This window comes from Protopterus annectens, chromosome 4.part1 (assembly GCF_019279795.1).
Source record: "Protopterus annectens isolate FY-2018-M chromosome 4.part1, PAN1.0, whole genome shotgun sequence".
Taxonomy (NCBI): domain Eukaryota; kingdom Metazoa; phylum Chordata; order Ceratodontiformes; family Protopteridae; genus Protopterus; species Protopterus annectens.
Window position 1 is genome coordinate 504,001,039 of NC_056734.1, and position 11,482 is coordinate 504,012,520.

Genomic DNA, 11,482 nt, shown 5'->3' on the forward strand with positions numbered 1-11,482 from the left:
CAGAATATATGTGTGTGAATGAGAGGGAGGAGAGAGGAATGGTGAGGATGCAGGGAGTAGAGGTGGCGAAGGTGGATGAGTTTAAGTACTTGGGATCAACAGTTCAGAGTAATGGTGAGTGTGGAAGAAAGGGGAAGAAGAGAGTACAGGCAGGATGGAGTGGATGGAGAAGAGTGTCGGGAGTGATTTGTGACAGACGAGTGCCAGTAAGAGTGAAAGGGAAGGTCTACGAGAAGGTAGTGAGACCAGCAATGTTATATGGGTTGGAGACAGTGGCATTAACAAAAAGGCTGGAGACAGAGCTTGATGTGGCAGAGTTGAAGATGTTAAGATTTGCAGTGGGTGTGACGAGAATGGACAGGATGAGGAATAAGTATATTAGAGGGTCAGCCCAGGTTGGAAGGTTTGGAGACAAAGCCAGAGAGGCAAGATTACGTTGGTTTGGACATGTGCTGAGGAGGGATCCAGAGTATATTGGGAAAAAAGATGCTAAGGATGGAGCTGCCAGATAAGAGGAAAAGAGGAAGGCCTAAGATAAGGTTTATGGATCTGGTGAGAGAGGACATGCAGGTGGTTGGTGTGACACAGCAAGATGCAGAGGACAGGAAGAAATGGAAAACAGTTGATCTGCTATGGCGAACCCTAACAGAAGCAGCCAAAAAAGAAGATGATGATCAAGACCAAATTACATTCTTTTATTATCTGAAAAAGTTGTGCTTTCAGTTCCTCATCTGATGAACTATACAGTTTTAAATCTACAAAAAGAAAATTTTTTACCCTTTGTTTTCTGGGAGCCAAATTGTAGACATGACCTAATCTGCTAAGTAGACAGCTTAATGGGTTAAGGGCAAGACAAAAGAGCATCGGTGACAAAGTTACCCTGGAATATCCCCCTTTTAATTTTTATCTGGAATAATAATTTTTCCTTTATCATGGCTTAACTGCAAAGTAATTTCCACTGTTTTCATGGTCACTGTAATGTAATCAGTCAGTGCAGGGTGTATCTTATTTTTAAACACCATCTTATTCCATGAATATGGGATGTTGTCAAATACTTTTTTATAATCTATCCATGCCTTACTTAAATTCTTCCACTTTTTACAGTTTTCCATTATGACTTTAACAACAAATGATCCATATGACTTTCTTTTTGTTATCCTCAGGCAAGTTATTGGTCTATAGTTTTTAGGATAGCTTACAGGTTCACTCTTATCTAGGAGTATTGTTTTCCTGTTGTTAACCAGGTTAGTGTCTGTCTGAGGTTCGCATACAAATAGTTCTTTACTCATGGCTAAATCTTCATGTAAAGATGTTAATACTTCTAGCCAGATGTTAGGTACTGCATCTGGGCCTAGAGTTTTCCATTTAGGAGCTATTCTTAACTTTATTTCAATCTCTCTGGCTGTTACTTCATCCCATTTCATATTCTCTACATTTGAACTTCTTAATCTTTCTTTTACGTCTATCCATTTAGCATATTTCTGTTCCATAAATATTTCTCTAAAGTGTATTTCTTCTTTTTTGGTGATGTTTCAATTCCTTTTGCCTTGTTTCCTAATTCTCTATAAAACCTTTTTGGATCATCAATAAATTGCTTATTTTTGGTACTTTTCCTTTATCTTATAAGTTCTGCCTATGCTGATATTTTTAGTTTATTATTTGTGATAGTGCACTATAGATCCTGATCTGATCTGATACTGCACATTGCTTTTATCAGGTCTATCTTTCAGAGTATTTTTATTGACCTCTTTCCTCTTCTATACACTACTAATAGTGACACCTGTTGTCTTAATTGCTTTAGAGTTTTCTCTGTTCAGTACGGCCATGATGGCATTTGATTTCTCCCTTTCCTTTCCCTTACTGCCCTTTGTTTTTGTGGTAGGATTTTATCTGTTATTTAGTTGTTCAGTAATGTATCCTGTTTACTTATTTTGTATTGCATGAATCTCCATGAACAGTCCTATTTACTGGGTTCATTTGTTTCAGCAAATGTATAACTTTTTGGGGTTTTATTGACTATTTGTAATCTATTTCTTTCATTGATCTTAATATGGCTGTCCATCTGTATTAAATTAAGCAACTCTTCTGTTAGATCATTTTCTTCTAAACTGAAGGCGCATTCTTTGTTCTCCATTTCCTCAGGGGTTTCTGTAGAAAGTTCCACAGCATCTTCCTGTGCCACATTCTCTTCAGTTTCATCCTGTGTCATCTGTGATCTTTCATATGGGCACTTACTGACCTGTCACTCCACAGCATTGACTGTGTCAGGGTTGCCACATTTTCCTGTTCCTTCCCTTGCTGTACAACTCCAGCTGAACTTTTGTACTGATTTTCCTATGACAGGCTCCAAAGTATCCTCATGTGGCAACTTATGAGATGCTTCCCACTACACTGGTTTCTCCTTAATTTGGGGATTCATTGCTCTATCCTTCTGTGATATCAAATTTAGATTTTCTACATTAAATCCTTCACTTCACAGGTAATCCATACCCTCGGTTTTCATTTCTTTAATTTCTCCATTACTAATACTCTATTCTACTTTTCCTCTTTGTTTTCTTATTTTTGTATTGTAAACTTTTCCATATCCAGATGCCTTTCCCTATATTTCTCTTCAAATATCTTTGGTGCTTCTGTTTTTGTATTGATTAGTTTTGCTTTCTCCTTTGCATAAATATTGCACCATATTAAATCTCTTTCTCATGTCCATATTTCTTCTTCAGATGTCTCCTGTTCCTCCTCCTGGGACTCATTGTCCCATCATGCTGGGATATAACGTGTGTGAAACTTTCTACACTAAATCCTTCACTTTACAGATATTCCATAACTTCAGTTTGTATTGTTTTAACTTCTACTTTACTAATCTTCTGTTCTAAATTCCCTCTTTGTGATCTTATTTTTTGTACTGTGAAGTTTTCCATATCTGGATGCCTTTGCCTGTATTTCTCTTTGTATATCTTTGGGGGTTATTTTTTTGCATTGATTAATTTGACTTTGTCCTTTACATAAATATTGCACCATATCAGATCTCTTAAGTTCCCGTGTCCATATTTCTTTTTTATACCTTTCAAAAATCTCTAGATTTACAGAGAGGCCTGTGCAATGTCTTGGGAGTTGGATTTAATGTCTGGTGGGGACATTCATGAGCATGAGGAGCATGAGCAGTCTGGCTATCCAAAATCAGCTGGGGAGAAGTGATGGAAAATAAAGAAACATCTGAGGAAAGCTCAGTTGGCTGTTCAAGGCATCTTGGAGATTTGTTGCCTAGGGATGTTTTATGTGCTACTTATTGAAATTTCTTTCAGAAGACAATATCATACTGCCCTCATTTTAATGGGTGCATTATTCACCTGTCTGTTGTATTTATTAATGGATTCCTTGCTTGGATATGGACATTTTTATGTGAGCTTTCATTTGTTAAATTATTGCTGTTACTTATTTTCCAGTACTGAAGTTCAAAATGGTGCAGGACAGCACATTGCTGCAGCGGTTGTGTTGTTGCCTCACAGCAAGAGGTTCTCCGGTTCGATTCTCGGCTGGAGTGCCTTCTGTGTGTAGTCTGCATGTCCTCCCGGCATTTGTGTGGATTTCCTCTGGGTGCTGCAGTTTCCTCACGTTACAAAGACATGCATCTGGAGCATTTCTCCCCAGGCCTCTGCTAAAAATTGGCTTCGTTCCAAGTTGGACTTTCCCGGTAAATAAATGTTAAATAAAATATTTTCTCCCTTTCACAAGAAGTCTCCCAGTGCTTCAGGAAATTGGTTGTCTTCTGTAGTCATTCTGTTTTGAAAGTTAATAGTTGGTATTTTTTTTTGGTAATTAAAATAAAATATAGTTCATTAAAAATCTTGCTGGGGATAAAGTGGTGTGTTCAACTGTTGAATTTCAACGCCTGACTTAATGTTGACAAATCTGGATAATAGGGAAGAAATTAATGTGGTGTGGTTGACCACATGACTGTGGGCTAAGACAGCCAAGGTATATGCAAGGAAAAAATTACTTTGGATAACTAGTTTAAAGATTCAGGAACTGCTGTTTTATACAAGTTGAAAACTTCAGCAAGTTTGAATTATACTAAGCTGGAAGGAAGTGGAGATTTTGAATTGATTCGAGAGAAGCATGACACCATCTTGCCTGTGCTGTAGACATTTACAGAAATTGGAGATGTCATCTAAAAAGTATAAAATGATCTCCACTGAACAGTAGTTTAATATAGAAGACAAAACCTGTGATTAATTGGAGTGCCAGAATAAGAGAAAGGTTTGCACTGTTTGGACTTTGAAAATGGAGGAATGGATGTTTTTTTTGAAAAAGTTATTGGGGATCAGGAGGTCCTCTCAGCTGCCACTGACTGGTTGAAAGCGTTACAAAACCTCTGACAATTTTCTTTAGGCTTTGGCTTGCTCATGCTGCTCCGCGGACTCCTCCCAGCCAATCAGTCTATTTGTTACCCATCACAGTAATAAGTGTTAACCAAGAAGGGCCATCATTAATGCAGCCACAAGCGTATTTTGGGTGTTTAACTTTTAACCATGCTTTCCAGCACCCACCCAGCAACAGCCCTGAGTGGGTCATTGCAATGGGCATCAACACTGCCCCCATCCATCACTTCTCTTAAGGGCCCACTGCCAACAGGACACCCCAACCACCTGTAGGAAGTAACAAGCTGAGGTTTCCCCATTGTCTACCAAGGAAGTCCAGTCATGCACATGTACCTCTAGGAGCACTCCTTCCTGTTGAATTCCAGTCAACTGAACCATAGTCAGGGCTTAACCTCTGGTGATTTTTAGTGCAGACTGTAACATGGTATGAGAAGGAGCAGGTAGTTAGATTTTGCAACATGGTAAAAAGGGTTATGTTTTGTGGAATATTGAAAAAATGTATTTGGAATATAAAGTGTAAGTTGATTTTCAGCAGTGTTAAAATGTCTACTGCCAGTAGTGGCCAGTTCTTAAACTCCATCACCAGCAGATTGCCATAGAGGGGCTTGAATGCGGTTATGGAAGATTTGGGTATTTGAGCCTGTTTGGGCTTTAGCCAAGTAAGAATGTTGTGTATTTGATGACTGGGTGGAAAAATTATTTACTCACATTGGGAGTTCTGATGCTTTCACAGTTGTTTAATGAACTGCTTGACAATATAATGTGATGAGATTTATTTTGCCTGTTCACACATGTATATTTTTAATAGATATTTTGATGTATAAGCTATTATGTTTTTTTATAATATGTAAATGAATGTTTATTGAAACATGCTGTTGAAATATTTCAGCACCTTGCATTTGTGCATATAATAGTGAATTTATCTTTGAGTTTCATAGGTTATTTGATTAGTTATATAAAATTTCTGAACTTTGATAATGTTTATAGGTGGTATTAAAATACTTTGAGTAGTTATTAGGATACATATAGAAAGTAGTCAAGCTTTGTGGTTATATTTTGGTAAGTGGGATTTCAAGCTTGTGTTTAGATGGTTGGGTTAAGGTAACAGTTATCCCATCCTCTGCATTTGCTTGTTTTGTGAGTCAGAGCAAGTTTCTTAACATGAGAGTCCTATCCGAGTCTGAAAAAGGTCCATATAGATCAGTGATCTACCCCAGTTAAATAGAAATAAACACATTAAATGAGTACATGGTTTTATATTAGTGTTTTGAATATGAATATCCATCCAAATGTCAAATTTGTGCTGTGTATTTTTATATATGTGTTAGTTTTTTGTCTGTAAATAGACATGATTATGTACAAGTGATTTTGATGGGTTTTCAGTTGTCATGGTGTCCTACCAAAACATGCAACATAAACTGTCCTCTCTTAACCCCTCAACTACATTGAGAAACAGCCGATTTCACTGCTGTCTGTTTAATAAAGCTCAAGCATTTAAATACCAAAATTACTTTTCCATTTTCTTTCCTGTAACCACTGGTGTCCAACAAAATGTGTATTTGGCTCTCTACTTTTAAACCTCATCATCAGTGACCCTCCACACAACTAGCATACATTGATTTGCACATCAAAACTATCACTAAACTCCAGAATCTTACACTACAGTCATTCTCCTCTGAGGCATGGTTAACAACTTGCAACATCTGTTAAGTTACCACCAAAAGAAAAATTAATTACTCTACCCTCAAACAGCTCTCAACCATAAAGGTCACATGCAATATAATTTCTGTAAGTAATACTAGGATTGAACAGGTAAACCAGACAAGACTTCTAGGTGCAATTATAGATCCGTCCATCCATCCACAACCCCTTTTTCCCATTTTTGCACATGGGGTCAGGGTGTCACTTCAACAGTGACAATCCTCTGGAGCCAAGGTTTACACTGCTGGGTGACTAGCCCTCCTGTGGTATTTCTTCCACGCCACACACTCATACCTATGGCCAGTTTAGAGTTCCCAATCCACCTACTGCTTGCCTTTGGAATGTGGCAGGAAACCACAGCACCCAGAGGAAACCCAAGCGAATACAGGAGTACATGCAGATTCTGTACAGAAGGCACCCCAGCTGAGAATCAAACTGGAGAGTATCTTGCTGTGAGGCAACCATGCTTTCTGCTGCACCACTGTGCCACCCTTCAGGTGTACTTCTAGATGACAAGTGAAAAATTGACCCCATGTATAATAAAGAGTAAAATAAAAAATAAAAAAATTTGAAAACTTGTTTTCCTATACAGAGCCAAATCCTAATTCGCTGATAGAGCCAAAAAATGCATGGCCACTACTTTTCTACTGCCTCCTCTCCTTTATGCTGCCTCCATACTTATGAACTTTCAAGTGATGCTATTTCAATTACAGCAATGCTGAATAAAATTACCAAGTTTGCCATAAATTACTGTTATTGAGCACAACATTGTCCTGCACTCAAGGAGTTAAAATTGTTAAAACTCACACTGTGCATTACTATCCCAATTGATTATAGTTCATAAGCTTATCCATAAGCCTGAAAACTGTCCTATTCTGATAAAAATAATTTACCTGTACTCCCCATACAGAGCTCTATGGTGTAAAGATACATATCTGGTCACAATAACCAAATCTCACAGTACAACAGGTGACTCTGCATGCTTGGGTAATATTGCCAAAATATGGAATCCCTTCCCCTCATCTCTAAAAACCATTCAAAACACAGGGCCTTTCAAAACTCAAGTAAAGATCCACTTAAAGGACAAATGGGTTCTGTCTTTGCATTTCCACAGGCTAATCATTCCTCCTTTAAACCTTGGATATGATATGTTTTCAAAAGACAGCAAGCTCTTTCTTATCACCTCAACTCTGTCAAGCAAACACATCTTTCAGCTGAATTTCCACCCATAACCTCTCAAGCCTTATGTTCCTGCAGTCCTATCTGCCTCTTAACTCCTCAGTGTCTTCACTCTGACAATCTGTTACCTTCTCCCATTCATGTCCTTCAGCTCCTTACTACTTCACTTCATGATTTTTATTCTCACCTACTCAAAGTATATACCAGTGATTACTACCCATCTTGTATTTTACCACTTTCCTCTTGTACCATTTTACTGGAGTGCTGCCACACATCTTGTTCATATAGCTTTTCTCCTCAGCTGCTGCCATTCCTGTTAGCTACTAAGTCTACTGCATAACTTTCCCTTCTGTTTCAGCGTCCTCACTGCTATGCATGTTAACAGTCTGCAGTCTTATTCTAGTACACTTTTTATTACAATGTGCAGTCTTATTCTAGTACACTTTTTACTACAATGTGCAGTCTTATTCTAGTACACTTTTTACTACAATGTGCAGTCTTATTCTAGTACACTTTTTACTACAATGTGCAGTCTTATTCTAGTACACTTTTTACTACAATGTACAGTCTTATTCTAGTAGACTTTTTACTACAATGTGCAGTCTTATTCTAGTACACTTTTTACTACAATGTGCAGTCTTATTCTAGTACACTTTTTACTACAATGTGCAGTCTTATTCTAGTACACTTTTTACTACAATGTGCAGTCTTATTCTGCTTGCACTTTTACCAGTTTCTTCAGACTGCACTCATCTACTTTTCTTCCATGTCAATTTCCTACAGTAACTTCTACCTTACAGTATATATTATGTTAAAATATACTCTAGTTGGTATAAATGTAAAGAGCAATGCAGCTGTCACTTGGAGCTTTTTTACTTTGTGTAAGTATAATGTGCACTGAACCTGTCACTTAGAAACTTTGTTGGAACTCGTACGACATTGTACGATTTCAACAATCCACTGTACATGTTTTTCACTCTAATTCATAGGAAATTTCACCTTCAAGACTGCAGAGTGTAAAAATCCTAATTCTCTTATCCTTGTACTGCACTGTTATTGACCTGTATGTATATATTTATAAGATCCTGAGCTAAAAAAATATTTTACAAATAAGTGGAAAATTTCTCTCCGGGCCTATGCTGAAAAGGGGATTTGTCAAACCCAGTTTGACTTTTTCCCTGGTAAAATCAAAATAAATAAAATTAAATACCTGAGATTGTCAAAAAACTTGAGTATATTGACAGTCTGTTGTGCAGTACATTATATTTTATGTTGTAATCCCATTTATGCGTAAGATTAGAATTAATATTTTCCTCACCTTACAATGTTCTGATCTTGGGGACTTGGCGTGATTTTGCAGTCTTCACATTAGGGAATCTTGACCTCAGTAGGGCCCTGTATAGGGCTGTCAAGCACACTTTTGGCTGTCTTGTGCTAAAAAAATAAAGAAATAAAAAAATATATATAGTTATAGATATAAATATTTAGGCTGCAGTTCTTTTTGCAGCTGAGCATTGTACTTAAATCTTCAGTGTAGTGAAGAGATCAGAGATGTTTGTTTGATTGCTGTAGAAGTCTGGTCAGAAGAATGGACATGGATCTGCAGCTAATTCCATTTATAAGGAATTGTATAGCAGTGGTGATACTTTTGAACATATCAAGTTCTGGTGAGTATATTCTTATAAAGTGTTCTCCATTACTTTACTGCCCCTACCCATTAGCACATCTCTAGTTACAGTGAGTACACTCTTGTGCACTATTTTCCATTACTGTCTGTCACCACCACAAATGTGACACTGCATGGACCTGTGCAAGTATCAATATGAGGTGCATGCCTCATCTTTGTATTGGCTTTGGTTCAAGGGGTTATATTTTTGGGTGGTGCAGTAGTCTGGATATTGACATCTGTGCTAATCCAGAGTATACATGAGAATTCAGAAAACTGCACTTTGACAAAACTTGCATCATAAATGCAGGTGGTCTAGAATTTCTGTAACATTTTAGGTACATTCTCTAAGAAAAGGCAAAGATATTCTGCAATTTCCTTAAGAGAAGGAGAAACCTCTTACAGAAATCACAAAAGTAATTGCATTCTGGGAATGGATGCTGAATAAGCTGTCTTTGTCCTCTACCCTCCCTGACCTTGTCAGATTTTGAAGGAGTTTTACAGCTGTGGGGGTTAAGGATGTATTCCTTTGTCTTCCTTCCTCCCTTCTACTGAGAAGGTGCCATTTTGGATATGTATGTGGCCATGAAGAACTGTGAAAATTTTGTTTTAAAGATACTCAGATATGTTTTAAGTTGAGCATCACGGATGACAAAAATGTTAAGGCCTTAAGTGTATGGCTGAAGATTCAAAGGCACATTTTGAATTGTTTTTTTAGGTGGTATAGCCACTCTTGAACATATGCTGTTTATTAAAGAGCAGGTCCTACTTTTATATGTATCCCATTCATTTATTGTAAAGTTGTTGTGTCTTTTGGCTTTTCCCGGTTAGGGGTCGCCACAGCAGAACTCCGGTCCGCTAATGATTGGTAGTTGATTTTTACATGCCGAGTTACCAGCCCTGATGCACAACCTTCAACAAAGGTACGCCCATTCACGCATGTCTCCACGCAGAAGACGCTCTAGCTGAGAATCGAACCGGACAGCATCTTACTGTGAGGCGACAATGCTACTGCAGCACCGCAATCTTGGCCTGCAGTCAAATTATATCAGTTGGTCTGCAGTGTAATGCTGTTGTGGGGTTTTGATCTTGGAGACTGAGATGATGGTTACATATTTCCAAATATGTGGGTATATGCATGAGGAAAGCGTAACATACGTATGAGTTAATGGTCAGTAGACATGGTTTGAAGCCATTTATAGGAATTTAGGAGTAAAAGTGAATTAAGGGCCTTTAGAGTGTGTGTGTACAGCTTGAGAAAAGGAAGAGCTGTGACTAAAATGTTTGTGTGTAATTATGCAATGTTTATCTGCTCACATTGAATTATGAAAAGGCTTTTGTGTTAAGTTGTTTCTACTAGCATTAATTCGGGAAGAATTAGCAAGAAAAGTATACCATAGCTGTTGGTTTTCATTTGACTAGTAAACATATTTAAAATACAAACTGGTGTATCTGAAGAGGATGAACTGAAACACCTGAAGAAGAAAGGATGGGGAAGTTTTACAGCATATGTTAGTGCCAGAAGGTCTTTGCACATCAAACACTGAAAGGCTGTCAGAGGGTTGCAAAACTGTACAATGCATTAGCCTGGCAATGTAGCAGTTCATTTAAGTAGTTGAAAAGCCTATAGGGTGTACATTTAGAAGGTTTTAAATGTTGAGATCCAGTACTCTGATTTTATTGTTTTGCAGCTAAAAGACAAGCACAGACAGAATGGAGGAAATGTGGGTCCCATTGATGAGCTGGAGAATGCATTCAGCCTGGCGGAAGAGTCATGCCCTGGAATCTCAGACAAAATGATCTCACACATGGTTGAGCGGGTACGACGGTAAGTCCTAATAAGGAATGCAGCACTGTCAACAAATTTTTGTAACTGTTTTGCTTGCGAATTGTCATGTTTACTTGATTTGTTTGTTTAAAGGTGCTTGTGATGAAGTGCAGTTTAGTTTACTGCAATCTAGTAAACCATGACAGAAGAGTAATTATGAAAGTTTCATTACTCATACATATGTATAAAGTGGGTGACCCTCAACAGGAAACGTGAGTGCAAAAAGTATGTCTGATCTACTATACAAAATATTCATCAAATAGGTAATACTAGTGAATTAAAAAGTAATTAAGAAATAAACAGCTCAAAACAATATATATAAGACTGCAGTCCTTAATACATAGTAAGGAAAATCAATTCTCACTGTTGCCATCTGAGTACACATTTTAAGTTAGAGGCATCATTTAACCCTGGGGAGAACTCGGCAACCAAACGGAGCTGCCATCTTTCAGACCACATCAAAGAACATTATACTGCTATTAGAACCAAATAGTCACAACGCTTTGGCTAGACACTCTACAGCTTGCCGTGAATTTGTTAAATTTCATTTTATTGTTTTAGAGCAAGTTGATTTGTTTTTCGGGGATTACTCAGCTCTATGGGAGGTGAAGGAGCTTACACCCACCTTATACATATGTATAAGTAATGAAATATTCATAATTACTCCTCCATCATTGTTTAAGGGGTTGAACTGTGATTTTGATTTGGAAAAAAATTTGCACTGGGGTT

The 11,482-nt window shown here is 37.7% G+C and overlaps 1 protein-coding gene across 1 annotated transcript in view; it reads left to right on the forward strand.

Annotated features, from left to right (window-relative positions):
• Window positions 1-11,482, forward strand: part of STK25 (serine/threonine kinase 25) — a gene marked incomplete in the record, with an annotated part of 665,014 nt that overhangs the window by 651,372 nt on the left and 2,160 nt on the right. Inside the window, 1 exon segment of the mRNA XM_044070790.1 lies at window positions 10,617-10,753. Coding sequence (XP_043926725.1) covers window positions 10,617-10,753 — 137 coding nt within the window.